Source organism: Mugil cephalus, chromosome 15, assembly GCF_022458985.1.
Source record: "Mugil cephalus isolate CIBA_MC_2020 chromosome 15, CIBA_Mcephalus_1.1, whole genome shotgun sequence".
Taxonomy (NCBI): Eukaryota; Metazoa; Chordata; class Actinopteri; order Mugiliformes; family Mugilidae; genus Mugil; species Mugil cephalus.
The window spans coordinates 24,068,545-24,086,044 of NC_061784.1; the positions used below are offsets into that span (position 1 = coordinate 24,068,545).

The 17,500-nt window shown below is 42.1% G+C and overlaps 1 protein-coding gene across 3 annotated transcripts in view; it reads right to left on the reverse strand.

The window, feature by feature from the left end:
• The window catches only part of LOC125020686 (fibroblast growth factor 13-like), a 23,863-nt gene extending 9,094 nt beyond the window's left edge, over positions 1–14,769 (reverse strand). The window contains exons 1-2 of one of the 3 annotated variants that reach the window (XM_047606114.1): positions 14,586–14,769; positions 3,729–3,839 (exon numbers count right to left, since the gene is read on the reverse strand). In XM_047606114.1, coding sequence (XP_047462070.1) covers positions 3,729–3,839; positions 14,586–14,634 — 160 coding nt within the window. In that variant the 5' untranslated portion in view covers positions 14,635–14,769. Of the gene's footprint in view, positions 1–3,728; positions 3,840–5,116; positions 6,164–8,292; positions 8,385–14,585 lie in introns of those variants that run through there. The other 2 variants (XM_047606115.1, XM_047606113.1) reach the window with 2 other exon arrangements.
• Between the last annotated feature and the right edge of the window lie 2,731 nt (positions 14,770–17,500).

The window sequence follows — 17,500 nt, forward strand, 5'->3', positions numbered from 1 at the left end:
GTGAAGACACAGTGAACACACAGTGAAGACACAGTGAACACACAGTAACACACAGTGAAGACACAGTGCACACACAGTAACACACAGTGAAGACACAGTGAAGACAGTGAAGACAGTGAAGACACAGTGAAGGCACAGTGAACACACAGTGAACACACAGTGAACACACAGTCACACACAGTGAAGACACAGTGAAGACACAGTGAACACACAGTGAACACACAGTGAAGACACAGTTACACACAGTGGAGACACATTCACACACAGTGGAGACACAGTGAACACACAGTGAAGACACAGTGGAGACACAGTGAAGACACAGTGAACACAGTGAACACACAGTGAAGACACAGTGAACACACAGTGAACACACAGTGGAGACACAGTGGAGACGTGGGCACTCAGCGCCGTCGCTATCAGTGACATAACCTCTGTGTTTTTTTTAAAGCGTGGGATGAAAATTGGGGACAATTATGAAGCAGAGCTTTTCCTTCAAAACATTAGGAAACATGAGGCAGCGACGCACTTTACGAGTTATGACACCAACAATGAATGAACGCGCTCCGTCTTTTAGATCCTTCGTTTACTCTGTGAAGCGTCATGAAAAGCAGTGAATGGAGCTCACTGTGTTCACCTCATTACGGTTTCACACAGAGGAAAGTTTCTCCCTGAAAACCTGAAATAAATATTCCCTTCACTTCAGTTTGTCAGAGAAAAATCTGAAGAATCTTCCACCTGAGAAGCTTCAGTAAGAACTGAGGATCATGTCCAGTCTCCTCTGACCTGATCCAAGCTGCTTTATTAATATTTCAGCCCAGACTACAGACGCAGCGTTTTCAGGAAGCTCAAAGCCTTTTTTAAAATGTTCTTTAGTAAATGTGACATAAAATCAGAGGCTGTGACAGTGAAATCAAAGATATTAGCAGAACAAAGGTCTGAAAACATATAAACAGCTTTTCTAGTTTTTATTTTTAAGGTGTTTTGTGATGTTCAAGTTGAACAGAATATTAATTTAAATAATATAAAACCGGTGTGGGGTCTGTCAGGCTTCAGAGACGCTACAATAAATTGCTATGTGTTGAATCTAATTTTAGGAGTTACCTGCTGTTGGAGCCATTTTTGTTCTGTTTGTAATTATTTTGCTAATTACGTTGGGTGGAGACCTTTACTGTGGAGGTGGGAATAATAGGAAAGACGCTAATTACTAATTATGACGGGGTGATGCCTGTTAGTTAAACACACAAGTTATAAGACGATTTTAAGATCAGTGAGGTCACAAAGATAATGGATTCATCCATTTCTTCAGAAAAGGATTAAAAAACAGAAAATGAGCAGTTATTTGACTTCATTTTAAAAATTCAAGGTATTTTTCTTTATCAGGGCAAAGAATGAATAAACAAAACGTTAAATATTTTCATTTCTGTTTCTAAAAATAAAAACGTTAGAAGACAGAAACAAAAAAAAAACCTTTTCACATTTTGCAACCAGAAGTTCCCGTTTTCAAAGTAAGAGCACGTATTAGGACGTTACTGTGTTTTAGGCCGGAACTCCCAAATAAATGACTTCTACCTGTGGTACCACAGGTAACACAGGATAAAATGTCTTCAGAAACTTACTCTCACGTGACTTCTGACAATGTCATCTGCAGAAATATCTGCAAGCGTATCAGAGTAATGTTAGCTAGTAGCTAACGTTCCCTGATTATATAAAGTTATTTTTAGTTTTTACCTGAAATATCTTCGTTTTTCTGCAGTCACTTCGTTTTCCCCGAGACTCTTTCATTGTTTCGAAAAACAACGTCCATCAACTTCTGTTACACAGCGACTTCCTCATACGTGCTCTTACTTTGAAAACGACAACTTCCGGTCACATGAGGGGGAAAAAACGGGCGCTCTTTTTGTTTCTGTTTTCTAACGATTTTATTTTTTTGTTTTTAGAAACAGAAAATTAAAAGTGAGCATTTTTTAAAAAGATTTCTTCATCCATTCTCGATCCTGATAAAGAAAAATGCCTTAAATTTCAATTTTAATTTTTGAATTTTAAAATGAAAATCAAATAAGCACTAAAACATACAAAGACCCAACCAACTCCAACCGCATGGACACATTTTTTAAATTCTCATTTAATGGATCCACCACAGAAAAAGGTCAGACATGAGTCCTGGTACAGCAGCAGCTTCTCAGTGACATAGAGTTTAGTTTTTTTGTTTCCTCCTTGTTGCATCTTTTGAGGTGAAGTCCAGCCAAACTTTTTACAAACATTTGGCTTTAGACATTTTGAAGGTTTATTTCCGTCCATGCACAGCAATGGAGCTAAGGGGGCTAAGCTAATTAAGCTAATTGGCACCAAATGAAGCACCCAGGTCAGTCTAGTTAGTACCGTTAGTATTAGCACTGGGACCCAGTATATGTGGTACCCGGTATCCGGACCTGTCCCTACTGAGGAGATGTGTTACATGATGTTTACACCACGTAATGGTGTCATTAATAAAAATAGAAATAAACTAGTCTCCCTGCCGTTGCCGTGTTCGCCTCTAGAAGCTGTTGGTGGCCTGAGAAAGAGCCTGAGATTAATGTGAGACGCTGGAAACACCAGTGGAACTCGGAGCGAAGCAGAGTGATCGGTGTCTGAGGCCAAACACCAGGATTGAATTAGTCGTATCAATCACCGTGTGAAGCCTGAGCGACAGGGTGAGACCCCGTCGGTCGGTTCAGACCTTTTATTATTCCAGGGCATCTTCTGTGAATCAGTGTCTACGAGCGGGAGGTGTTGTTGAGACTCAATAAATTAACACCCCCACATCTAACAGGCTTCCAGAGGGGGAGGTTAAATTGGATTATTTCACGAGGCCTGGATGCCGACACCAGAGTGGATCTGCTCAAATTAACCTCTTATCTCTCTAAAATAAAACCCTCCTATCTATGAACGCTGTTCATGAACATGTTGGAGCTCATTCATGGTCTTCGCCTCCTTTTAAAGACAAGACTCTTCAGTTTCTATCACAAACACAACTCACGGAGTCCAGAGCTCTGATTGGTTCGTAAAGATGCTGCTGTCCCATAAACCACCAGAGGAGTGATGGAGGGTTAATAAACCTCTTGCTCGATGCTCAAACTCCAGCAGATTATAACGTTTTATATGAACCAGTAGATCATAGAGAGAGAGAGAAAGCAGCCGGCTACAAACATTATAAACATATTCAGTTCAATTCAATTTTATTTCTATAGCATCAGTAAACACAAACTGTCTCAAGATGCTTTGCACAAAACAGCCTGAAACCTTTAAAATCTCCCCTTTAACAGGAAGAAACCGTGAGCAGATATAAAGACTTTTAAATGCGTTTAAGGCTGTAACAGATATTAATAACAATCACTAAACTAGTCGCACACATTTGTTTTTCCTCTCGATTTAACCTCTGACCTGATTCATTAATCAGTTTGTCACTGTATGAAAATCAAACTATGGAGCGAGTGGATTTAAAACATCACTATGAGGATTTTGTCACTGACATTTTATGGCAGGGGGGGTCTGCAGAGATGCTGCAGGGGGGGTCATAATAGCTTTGGTTGATTAGCTTTGGGTCCCTATTTAATCTCGCCATCAGTTTGGGTCCTTGGCCTGAAAAACGTTGAAGATCTCTGAGCTTCGCCAGTAAAATAATCATGATTATTCATTAACAGTGGAGGACAGAGTGCGTTGTTGTGACCGGTAGCTGCTCACAGACTCACCGAAGGCGCTGTCCTCGTCCTTGGTCCCGTCGATGGTGCCGTCAGGCTGCATCTGCAGCTGGAAGCCCTGGCGACTGGAGAGTCTGGTCACTATGCCCTTTAACTGGGGCTCTGAGGGAAGAGGAGACTCACTGATTACTTCACTGCCTCATTACTGAATCCAACCCAGCAGCTTCCAGGAAGCTCTTTAAATAAGCCCCGACACTGAGGTTTGATGGGCCCGACATCAACCCCCTGACCTCCAGACAGCACCGCACTCATTACCATCACATATTAACCCTCCTCTGAAAATGACCAACTCGCTTTAACTTTACAATTAAAGAAAGTTCCCAGAGTTTAAGTGTCAGGTCACAATCCAGGAAATAAACAGTGTTTAATACAGACTTGAAGCTACTGATTCTTGGTCTGTCTCTTCTACTTTACGTCTCCTGCTGCACGTTTACCACTGCTGCAATAAAAAACTATATTTATTTCATGTTATAAGTTCAGCATGTTTCCAATATTTGTTTAGTATTAGTATTTTAACTTTAACTTGTAAATCCTCATAAATAAAATCCTCTTTGCACTATTTTGTAAATACTCCAGTGTCACTGTATAAAGACAATAAAGGACATTCTACTCTATTTATTATGTAGGAAAAGTCATTAAATATGAAGAAAAGAAGCAAATAATCATATGTTTAGAGACTAAATGAAAGAAAGTCACAGATAATATGAGGGTTAGTTCCGTGTGGATGGATTAAGGATAAATTCAGAAATTCACATGAGGTGAGTTCTTGTTTTTTTTGTCAAATTTCTTTCTTATTTAACGTTTATTTCTCACAGCGTCTTGAAAGAAAACTCCTCAATAGTAAAAGTGATGTTCATGCACTTTATTTTACTCCAGTATGAGGAATAAAATAACTAATGTGATAAAATAAAGAAATAACTACCTGACGCTTCACAGACTCTTAATAACACACGGTACATTCTGATGTATCATTAGTTTTTAATGATAAACTATGTAGAAAGTAATTAAATCGATTATTCTGATGAATATTAAAACGAACACAACATCATTCAAAGATAAGTGTTATTTTGTCCCGTTGTTAAATCACATCTCTCACATTTAGAGGTTGAACGGGGTCAAACTGACCCCAAAGATAAATACGTGGAGGGTTTAGAGTCAGATGCGTCCTGGTGTTTGTCCTCCAGCCTCAGTTTGAACCACGACACTTTAAACACGAACTTACTGACATGGGACAGATTTGTGGAGTCATGCAACAGGATCAGATCCAGGACAGAGGTGAAGATGGAGAAGAAGAAGTGATGAGGATGGAGGTGGAGATGAAGTGGAGATGGTTGAGGAGGTGGTGACTCCCCCCCATACCCCCCCCCCCAGCCTCAGACCTGGTGGTCGCCTTCTCTTCCGTTTCTTCCTCGATCCAAACAATTTGACACGCGAGAACACGTTGAGCTTGCTCGGCTTCTCGTTGGTGCCTTTGCTGTTGCTCGGGCTGCCGCTGCCCCTGCAGGCATTCGCCTTCTCCCGCTCCCTCGCCTGCCGCTTTTGGCGGATGAGGGAACTGGCGATGGCCGCGGCCCGGGACATGTCCCTCCGGTGGAGCGAGACGAGGCCGTGCGTCCCGGGTGGAGAGGGCGTACGCGGACAACGCGGTAGGGGTGTGTGGGGTGCGAGGGGGAGGAGGAGAACGGGGAGGACGGGGAGGAGGAGGAGGAGGAGGAGGAAGGGGAGGGGGGGTCTAGGCCACCCACGGCTCAGTTCACATCACACACCGGCCGCTGCAGCCTCGCAGACATCCGTGCCTCTGAAAAACGTCCAGAATCCTCCATCCGGGCGCTTAATGGAAGTCCTTAAACAAATCCGGTAATTGCGCGTTAACGACGCCGCCTCACAACCCCCACACCCCCACCCCCACCTCCAGGGGGTCCGCCGGGAGGGAAAAGGTCTCTAAATCCGCAGGTGATGCTCCTGGGTGTCCCGAGAGAGCGTGGACGCAGCGGAGACGCGGGGGGGTGCGCGGTGATCCAGTCCGGGTCCGGGAGTCGAATCAACAGCTCACGGGTTGTTGTTGGTGCTCCTGAAGAAGAAGATGATGATGATGATGATGACTGCAGCTGCTGCTGCTTCCTCTGCTGCTGCTGCTGCTGCTGCTGCTCTGCACCCCCTCGCCCCCCCAGCCTGCACGCTCCGCTCCTCGACGCCGTCCGTGACAGAAATGAGATGCAGCAGCAGCCGGAGTGTTTGTCAATGAAGAAGCTCGGCGCTGGTTCGGAGGCACAGGGATCATGATGCAGCCGTTCATAAAACTGCTGCAGCCCTGCCCGCCCCGAGCAGCACCAGCGGACTGGGGGGGTGCGTGGAGGTGATGTGCACGAGAGGGTGTGTGAGGGTGGAGGGGAGGGGGTTAGGCATCTCCTCCCAATAGGGCACCTGTAGCCCCCTGCGCACCACGTGGCGTGATTTACATGTTACACTTGGGTGGAGGTAATAAAGGAGGAGGGGATGGAAATAAGAGTGAGAGGGAGGGAGGGGGGGCAGACAGGTGAATGAATGAGGAGAGAATAATGGAAGAGGGGAGGAGGGGGAGAAAATGAGATATTGAGTGGACCTGAGAGAGGGGGCTTGTAGAGAAATGGATTAGAGGAGAGAGTGATGAATGAAAAATAAGAGAGATGGAGGGAAGGAGGAGGAGGAGGAGGAGGAGGAGACGACACACGAGGGGAGGAGGAGGAATAATGGGAAAACATGAGAACGACAGAAATGATGAAGGGAGTGAAGGGACAGTGATGGACGAGGGAGACTCGGCGAGTGTAGAGAAAGTGGATAAAGAGGGAGGGGGGGGCGGAGGAGGAGGGAGGGGGGGAGGGAGGGGGGAGGAGGAGGGGCTCTCGTCTTATTTTGGTGCAGAGATTCACAAACGCTGAGAGGCTGCAGGCTGCAAGGAGGAGGCGAATACGAGAAAGAGGGGGCTCCTCGGTCTGGATGAGTGTGGCGTCGCAGACACACACCCCCCCCAACACACACACACACACACACACACACACACACACACACACACACACAGCAGATACAGCTGCAACGGTGGAACTGTGATTCCAACTGGTAGAAGAAGAAGAAGAAGAAGAAGAAGCAGACGTGCACATGCAAAGGTTTAAATCTGACTGAAGATGAGATGAGGAGGGAAACTCCAGGACCTGGAGCCTCAAGTCTGAGGGAACTGAACCTGCAGCCTCCTGGTTCTGTGAGACCCTTGCAAACGTACAGACGGCTTTAACCAACCTAAAATATATATACACACACACATAAACACGACGCAGCACCAGAGCAAAGACTGAAGCAACTTCTCGTCCTTCATCTTTATTTTATGAGATCTCTGCTTTTAAGCCGCCGCCACGTGACCCTGAGAGCAGCAGCCGCACAGAAATGTGAGCGGCGTAAAACAAATCCAGAGCGATTCCAGGGAACATTAACACCACGCGGCCTCCAGTCGGCCCCGCGATAAACAAGCTCACATGTAACAGAAAACAACGCAATCAATAAGAGGGTCGATAGAAAAGCAATCAAACTAATGAGCAGCAGAAAATCACAGAGGGAGGAGTTAGAAGTGGATTAGAAAACATATCCCCACTTATCGGAAATCAATTAACATTATACAAAATGAATTAACACATCTGAGTCTATACGCCGACGTATGAGTGGGAAAGCAGCGTGATGGGTCGTGTGCAGGATTTCACAAGTTAAGTTCTTTAGTTGGTTAAATTTGATTAATTTAACATTTAAATTAGACCTAATTTTGATTTTCTTTGTTAAGTTGTGTGATGCACACACTGGGCTCAGGTCACAGCTTTTCTCTACAAAGTCTTTAAACAGCTGTGAAGGTGAAAACTATCCAGGATCTGCAGCAGAAGAGAAAGTTACCTGAGTTAAAACAGAACAAAATGCAGCCTGGATAGAACCCGTACGAACGTGGTTCTCAGTCTGAGTTAAAGACGTTATAACCAGCTTTAAGTAGACGGTGAACAGTCAGATGAGCTTTTCATTCTGGTTAAATTTAAGATGTAAACTTCTATTTGTGGAGGTGAAAGGAGACACCCTGCAGGCTGGAGTACAAAGAGCTTCACACAACAGAGTCTGTGTTCAGTGAAGCCAATAAAACAATTCAACGCTTCAATTGGACCAAATATTAGTTTTATGTGTTTGATTAGTTTTAAAGTTTAGGCCTCGATTCCTGAATTCATCAAGTATTAATCCATCATCAAGGCTCCGGCGTCTTTATCCTGCTATGAATGTGTTCATGAGTTCCATGAAGTCCAGCTCGTATCGAGGTCGTGCTCCAAAAGAAGGGCGCGTCCCGCCTCGTTTACAGCACCACGGACAGCGCTCCGAGTTTACCGCTCAGTCCGGCTCATCGGTCGACTCCAGAACAAGGAACAAACACTTAAACCCTTTTAACACCAGTTCATCCAGAAGTCTGCGTCTGTCTCCGTGATAAAACACAATCTTCTGCATCTCAAGCCACGTCTACAGCCCTTTTCCATGAATTTTTAAAGCAGGGTCTCACCTGAGGTGGATCGACGGAGAGGGAAAGCCATGCTGCGCCCGTGGAGCTCCGGAGCCGTGTGCCCGTTGGCTTTTTGGCGCTTCCTGTTGTGCGTTGTGCTCGACGAAAAGAGGTGGAATTACCGAAGTTCAGACCAGAGAACTCTCCACGGCATTGGATCCATTAAGGCCGCGCACATGGCGTTGACGGGGGATCATTACAGAACATTAGAGGCCATTAAGCCGTTGGAACTGGTCATTAATGATTCATCTCGAGGCCCCGCTGATCTGGCACAATAAGGGAGGGAGGGAGCCAGCGGGCCGTTCCCCAATCACAGGATATATCGAGTGTTGTATTTGTGAGAACTGGGAAACTAGGGGGGCCACACATGCACCTGAACCTCCAGAAACTTTCAGAGCTCAAACTGTCGCCCTGCAGCATCTGAACTATAGCAGCTTTACAACAAGTCACTGCTTTACTCAGACTCACAGGGAGCTGTATAAATATCCTTTATTTAACCAGGTGAAAAAAACTCATCGAGATTTAAAACCTCTTTTACCTGAAGACAGAAATAAAATACAGACGCAAACTACAGGGAAACACAGATCATCACAAGATCCAACTGATCTTATGTCTCCGTCTTTTGTAATTGTCTTGAATTCCCCCAGAGTTGTGTAGTTCTGACTCTGTATCTGAGATTACTACACACGTGTAAACACGAATATGTAGGAAGAATAGATTTATAAATAAAAGTCAGACAGTGAGACGGTTTATGAACCAGAATCCGGTTCATTCAGAGGCACAAATGGCCTGTTTTTTATTCTTTTTAGGACTTATTTCAAACAAATAGTTAAAATTCTTTGTATTCGGGAACAAGACAAACATCAGTATGAAAAGCAGTGAATATTTGTGCGTCAGGGTGAAAAGTCTGGACTCTGTAACAGAGGAGGCTCTGACTGGACCAAACTCCACTTCACTGCATCACTAGTTTAGTCCAATAGATGTTTCACCTTAACTGGGTTGTGGAGGCAGCAAATAACTTTGAGGGAACAGAGTTTAACCTGGAGATTATTCTGTTACTTCACATTAGTCATGTTAGCACTGGTCTATTAGCATTCGTTAGCTAATTCAGACTATTGTCTACTGGTAAATGGTAAATGTTTTTATATATCTCTTTTCTACCTATAAGCTCTTTACAGTCACAGAGGTTCAGTGTTTTGCTCAAGGACACTTCAGCATGTGTCACATTGTGGGAATCGAACCTGTAACCTCTCCACCCACTGAGCCACAGTCGCCTCTATCGTCTCCCACAAGAACCAAATCATCATCACGTCATGTTCTGCTGCTTCAAGTCAGAATAAATCACCTCTATCAGCTGCATTTAATGCAAACATCAACCAATACTGCACATATCAACAGTTATTACAATGGATCATTAAAGAAAAATTATTTATACACTTACATGTCCTAAATTAGTGACTCAAAAAGAAAATGGATATTTTTATTACAAATACAAATACTAACACTGGATGCTTTGCACACAACTACTACGAACATACAAAGACAGACAATGTGTGACGCACACGATGCTGCCACCAGTAATAAAACTGATCAGATACTTTATGTTCATGTTCCAGTTAAACTGTTTATTATGTCCAGTAAAATGTTACAATGTTTTCCATGAAGCAAAAACACGAGATGTTGAAAACGGACGAAAAATAAAAAACAAGAAATTACCAACACAGACAATAACTGGTTCCTTAAAACAGAACGTTGGTATGTTTGTTCATAACGTCCATTAACTGATGAGTCACCTGCACAATACTAAGAAGGTGGTCATAATGTTATGGCGGATTGATGATGAAACCACAGAAACCTCAGCTTCTAAAAGGTTTTATCTAATTAACCGGAGCCAGTCAGACAAACATCACTCAAACTTTTTCTACAGACATTTTCTACTGGATTAAATTCTAAGATGAGATTTTAAAACACGTCTTGTTCTGTCGCCTTTAGAACCAAACGTTGGATTAAACAAATCCGGTTTAAAACCCAAATGGCACGAACACAATTACAGTAGAAACACACACACTAATGGCTCTGCACTGTATCTGGTCTGTGGTCGTCATAGCGCATTAAATATGAGCCTCACTCAGGCCAGAGCTGCCGGGTCCCGGATCACACAGACTCCACACCAGCATCTATAATAACTCCGTATAATCGGCCCATTACTCCGCTGTCCTGTTACAGCGCTTCCTGTGAAAGCGGCCCGTTAAAACACAACGCATCCATTTCACGCAGACCATACAGAACGTATTACAGATCCACCGCTGCACACTCTGCAGGACGAGGAAACATAAAAGTCACCGAGAGGCAGGATGTTACCGGAGAACATGTCAACTCAGCAACTTAAAAAGTGAAGCTGAGGAGAGAGAAGTTTATCTGAGAAAGCAGAGGCAGACAAACACTCACACTCACTCAATTACATTCAACCTGCATAGTGTCAATAACAACACAAACTTTCTCAAGACACTTGAACCAGTCTGAAACCTCCAGGGAAAGAAACCAGACAAACGGAAACCTGGATTTAACTAATACTTAAATTAGATGATCATTAGTTCATGGGTTATGATCTTTCAGCTGGTTTTCAACAAGTTATTTAAAACTGGGTTAAGAACGTTATTAAAACTGGAAGGATTCTGCAGAACCAACGTCTTCCAGGAAGAAATAAATGTCCTTAACGAGCATGTCCTTAACGAGCATGTCCTTAACGAGCATGTCCTTAACGAGCATGTCCTTAACGAACACATCCTTAACGAGCATGTCCTTAACGAGCATGTCCTTAACGAGCATGTCCTTAACGAGCATGTCCTTGGACAGTGGGAGGAACTGGAGCACATGCAAACCAGGGATGTGTGATATCACAAGTTTTCCTTCGATTCGATACCAAGTAATACCAAGACTAATATCCTGATACCAATACAGATATCGAGTCGAGAGTCGTTTTTCAGGCCAAACTGATGAGAGATTAAGTAGGAACCCTCTACTTATCTTGTGTCTTATCTCTTCTTGTGTTCTACAAGAAAATGTATAAAATGTGTAATCAACCAAGGATTTTGACCCATGTTTTAGTCGTCTTCTTGTGCGTATGATGAAAATCATGACTTATTTTACAGTGAACATTCATGAATGTAATTATGAAAAAGTCTGTATAAGAATTACAGAAGCTGCCAAATATCAGAACAGTCTCTGACTCTGATGTAATTCTTTTCGTTGTCTTCAGGTTAGAACTTTCATCTCGTTCTGATTCTCCATCATTTCCCTTTTATTTGAGGCCTGTGATGTATGTTCCTCTCTGAATCTAAGAGTTTCCACCATTTCTGATAAAGGTCCATCTCATTTCCCTCTGTTCCCTTCCTCTCACGCTTTTTACTTCTTCAGAATTGATGCAGATTCATAAAGGTATTAATATTTCAGTTTCAATATTTTGATGTGAAGATCGATTGTAGAAAACTCACGTCTGGATATAAATATTGTTCATTCTTGTTATTTAATGTAAATACTGTTTCTACTTTGTACTATTTGAAACTTTTATATTGTTGTTTCATGTTGCTGGAATGACAGTAAAGTTTCCATGAATCCTTGAAGTGTCGATGTTTGTGGTTCGATACGTCCAGAAAAGATTCAAACCCTGAAACACTCAGTTCCTCTTGAAATAACTTCACGGCCTCGGCCTCAAAATAACAAACCTCAAAGAAACCGTCAGGTCCAGGTTTAGTAAAAGGTTTCCAGAGCAGCAGCAGCATCAGTCTGGGCGTGAAGCCAGGATCCAATCACTGTAGCTCCTTAAACAGATTCTCCCTTCATGGCCACTAGATGGCGCCATGTTATCAGGAAACATCACAGAGTTTAACGGAAGGAGTTCAGAAATAAACAAAGAAAAGTTTCTGTCGGACCCTGAAATAAAAGTCTCCAGGGAATCACCTGTGTATAAAAGAATGTTACAGCCGTTGCTCTAATTTATGAGTCTGACCTCGTTAAGAGCAACGTGTTCATTAATGAGTTCTTGTTCCAGACAAACTTAATCCTTAATTGTGTTATAATACACAGCGGTGACATATGACCTCAGCTCCAGATGCACAGAGGCAGGTGTTACCGGAGTTTTACTGTGACTGTGACAGAAACACACTCAAACACACATTAATTAAACCTTTACATGGTGCCAGTTGTTATTAACGTCTCCTTCTGTGTAGTTTAACTTCCCAACACACTGAAATAACAGAAACAATTCTCCCTGACTGCAGCTTTTACTGAATCATTGCTCCACTACGTTCATACGGTGATTACACCAAATAAAATAAAAAATGAATGAGCTGCTGAACGTCATTAGCTGCAGGAGCTGTTATTGTCCGAGGGTCTCGGAGGATTCATCGTCTCATAAATCACGTTTACGGTCTCGGTCTTATTGCTTTTTCCCTGTTTATTGGTGTGTTTGCTCTGAGCCCTGTAAACATTCACGTACACTAGTTCAGAGCAGAGATTCTCTTTTGTTTTTGTCTTATCGTGCACAAAATACGTCACTGTCTGCGTCTCATAATCTTAGAAAAATTACATTATTTTACCAGTTTTTATATTTTAATTCTCATCCCACACTGTGTAGATACAGAATGTCCTTATATTTCTATTTTCCTCTACATATTTTCAAGTGCTGTTATTTTTTGTATAATTTGTATATTCTTTGAAATCTGAGAGCATTTTTGTTGTGTTGTGTATATTTACTTGTCTAATTCTGCGCTGCTGTGAAGAAAATTTATGTCTTATGTCGTTTCAGACGCTGCAGTATTTTTGAGCTGTTATTAAAAAACACAAACATGGTTCAGTTCAGTCCAGTTGAACACCAGAAACTCCACCATCATTCCACCAGTTTCACCATAAACTGAACCCATACAGGAGGCTAAAGCTAAGCTAACTGAGGTTATTGGTCTTTTGTCAAGTGTTGGTAAAAGCAGGTGGGTGTCGTCTAATTAGGCCTCAGATTTCCCAGTGGAATAATTACCAATTAGCATTTTCTAAGGTCGATATCCAATAATTCATTATGTGACTGTTTTCTTCTTTCTCGTTGCTCTAAAGTAAAAGGTTTCAACCGTCCTACGATGATATCGACTATTTAAATACACAACTGTTTGCTAATTCCTTACTCCATATTTATCCATATTTATATACGGTCTATGGAGACGTGTTTAGTCCATATTTATATACAGTCTATGGAGGAGACGTGTTTAGTCCATATTTATATACGGTCTATGGAGGAGACGTGTTTAGTCCATATTTATATACGGTCTATGTAGACGTGTTTAGTCCATATTTATATACGGTCTATGGAGGAGACGTGTTTAGTCCATATTTATATACAGTCTATGGAGGAGACGTGTTTAGTCCATATTTATTCCAAACCAAAGACCCAACAAACTATATTTGTTGTTTTTCACCAGACACTTTAAAACTAATTTAGATTTTAACTGGAAACGTTTCCAAACTATAGTTTTGTTTTGAGTGAAAAGACTTGAAACACGTTCAGAAGAACAGCAGCTTAATATTTAATTTAAATTAATTTCTAATACTCTGCTACACGTTGTTGATTCTCTTCTTGGTGTCGTCGTGGGCATTTTCACTTCTTTAACAGCTTCTGTTTTTATTTTTATTCTTATTTTTTTCCCTGTGCATTAGACCTTAGACTTTTATTCATTCTCCTTATTTTCCATTTCCTCCATCGCTGTTTGTTAATATTCATATCAGCTTGAATAAAGCTCCTCCAGCTTCAGGATGTAGGTTTTACATTGACTATGTTACATGTATGTATGAAGCTGTATATCATGCACAACACATAAAGGCACATAAAGGGGGGGTCTCCATGGCAACGATAGTATCCCAGCTTCCATTGCGGTGCATTACGCGTCGATTTATTGCCTCCCGGGGGTTCGAGGGGATGAATGTGCGCGTATTGGAAGCTCAAATTAGACCCGAGAGCCAGAAACCAATTTAAAAAACAGGGAAGTAAATAAAGAATAAATGAATTTAAGACATTTAACAGGATTAAACAGCACGAAGCGAGATTCATGAGCCTCCTTTTGTACTTGGAACAGCCCGGAGCAACTCCAGTTTAAAGCGCGTCCTCTGTTCTGTTCCTCAGACTGAGGAAGTAAATGAACCTTTTTGTTTCCTCTTCTCTGTTTTCAATATAGCGACAGAAAAAAACCCGATGAGCTGACATGTGTCCTGGTATCGGACAGGACCTGGGGGGGTCCGAGGCTACTCACCCTTGGAGGAATGATCTTTATCCTCTTTGCTTTTCGTTTTTCCGCTCATGGAGCTTCTCGCTGCTTCGCTGGATTAAAAACTTCTGGTGAGAGACGCAGGGAAACGCTTTCACTTCTTCTTCATCCTCCTCAGGTGCGTTTATCTGCAGGACGAGCGCAGAAAAATCCCGACCTCTTCCTCCCCTCAGTCCCTCTCCCCCTCCTCCCCCTCCTCCCCCTCCTCTCATGACTCCACATGTCTTCATTAAGCAGCGCCGCGCGTACTGGGTTTATTTCTGAAGCACGTTCACAGAACAAATATACAGAACCGGCTAAAGTCTGGACACACTTTAATAAACCAACAATGTCCGTTCATTTAAGAAATATGAGCTAAAACAGGCAAAATGTAAATGTTTAACCTGGACCAGAACAAGATTTAAAAGGCTCCAAACTCTGAGCATCTTTGATGAAGAATTCAGGACATCACAGTCATTTATTTATTTATTATTATATATTGAGGTAGTGGCCTCATTTATTAAAAAGCCGAGTTAATACAACAACAGAAAAACCAAACAGAGACACAGTCATAGGAAATATGTGAAAACGCTGTTTCAAACACTAAAAAAATAAAATAAATGGTTGTTTAACTATTGAGAACGACTATAAAATGAACCCATTCATCATCAGTTCTTTCCTGGTCAGACAGGCTTCTCCACGGTCACAGGAGCTGATTTATTCGTATTTGTGGTTTTATTGTGTATTCTGGTTTTTAAATTTCTCTGTAGCACGTTTTTTTTTTTTTTAATTAATAGTCCTTTATAAATAATTTTTTATTATTATTATTTATTATTATCATCACTGGTTCTGACGTCCGGCTGGAAATAGTTCTGACAGATAAGATGAGACTCTGTCATTCACACTCTTAAAAACCAGTAATAAAATGTTAAAATTAATCCTAAAGTGGACTAGAAGCTGGTGTAGAGAGACCGGTACCGGTGACACGTTGGTTCTGATCCAGACCCACATAGAGAGAGCGACGATATAAAGGTGTGATCATCCTGCATGGAGGAGATAAACTGAATGGATTCAAATTACAAAGATTTAACAGAGCATTTATTCACCTGGTTCTGCTCTCATGTTCTTGGTCCGTTAATAGAAAGTTTTCCTGTTTTCATTAGTCACAGAACTTTGAATGAGACGCATGATTTATTTTTTGTTGTGTTTGTTGTGTTTATTTGTTGTAAGTGAAAGAGTTTAAGTTGTTTACTCTGCACATGTCGTCTGTTCTGTTCCAGTTCATTAACTACACGAGTAGTAAAACAGCATCCGCCCTAATCAGACTTTAACTGGACAACATGTGAGCACATGCTCCACAACCACTGGTGTAGGAAGAAGAAGACGGTAAATAGAGCTGGTAGAAGGGACAGCGCCATCTATCTGCACCAGAAGTAGCGCAAAATAGAAGAGAGTAGCAAATTAGGCCACATGTCGTTTCAAAGCGACGATCGTGACGTTATATTAAAAAAAATTTGTTAGCATCATCATGATTGAGTGTTTGCCGCCCACGTCGTCCCACGTCTTTCCATCTTTGTCCTCCTGTCCTGAAGTAATACATTCATTCAGTTTTTGTTTTATGAGTTTTATCTTTTAAGTTGTTTGAAAAACATCACACAACGCCCCGACATCTCCTTTGTTTTCAGCCATAAGGGGGCGTGGCCTCACCAGTGACGTAACGTCACTCTCTTCCATAGAACGAGATTATAAAGCTGAACTTTTCTCCGTCTGGTTGTTGTTTAAATGCTGATCTGCTGCATGAAGACTCTATTTATTATATGATGTAATAGGTCAACTAGAAAGGAGCCGTATTAACCCACTGAAAGGACACATATCGCCACCTAGTGTGGAGGAGGAGGACGACATGTTCCCATCAGTTATTGGATTTTCTCTGTTGAATGTAAACTGGGACAAGGACACATTCAGAAAGTCAGATTTCGAGCTTCAAACTGTGGATGTAAACGCACTGAATGAATCAAAGCTTCACAGCAGGTTCCAGTTTGAGCTGTTTGAAAGTTTTCTGCAAAAAAATTCTGCAGAATCAACCTGAATATTACACCTTCAACATGTATTTGTTTTAAAATCATTGCTTCTTCTCCATGTAACAGGAGGCCACCAATGGAAACCACCCTTCTGGCTTTAATTGGGCTACAACAAATAAAGATGAATGAATGTATTTACTAAAAGACGTTTATCACAGCTGATAAAACCATAAAGATTTGTTTGGCCTCTCGACCTCTTTGATAAAATAAGAGACAGGTTTCAGCTGGAGAAGGTGTTTGGTCCGATAAACACAGACTCAGCAGACTAGAGACACGCAAAGGAATCAGCTTATTGATCATTTAATCCATGTGCACATGAATTATTCTTAAGTAGTGAACATTCATCCCGTGGCTCTCGGCTCGACACAGAGTTCATGCAGTAATTTGCATTAATCGTAGCGGACGTCTCTTTTCCTCAACGCTTCATTCACTAATAGAATAAGAATAACAGAGAAACTTTAACTCAGAGGACGCTAATATAACGGCCCTGCACTAAAATCTTTTTATTTACAGATTCACTAGATCCCAAACTGATCATGTGCCTGGAGCTAATTTAGAAAAAACTGACTATGATCTCCTCATGTACGTGTCACATTTTAATTCATTTCTTCATGGTAACTCGCAGTGACTCCTCTGAGCCGTGGACGGGTCGGAGGTCCGTCGGCCTCACGTCGCTCTGCACATTGACCTCATGAGTCACACGCTGACAGAAAACAGCTGCGTGGTTTTACCGGGAAGGAGAGGACGCTCGCGTATGGACTGATCAGAGGGGGACGTGGAGCAAATAAAAAGGTTATTGACTTGATCTCATACCTGCTCGTTCCTCCTGACTCACCAGAA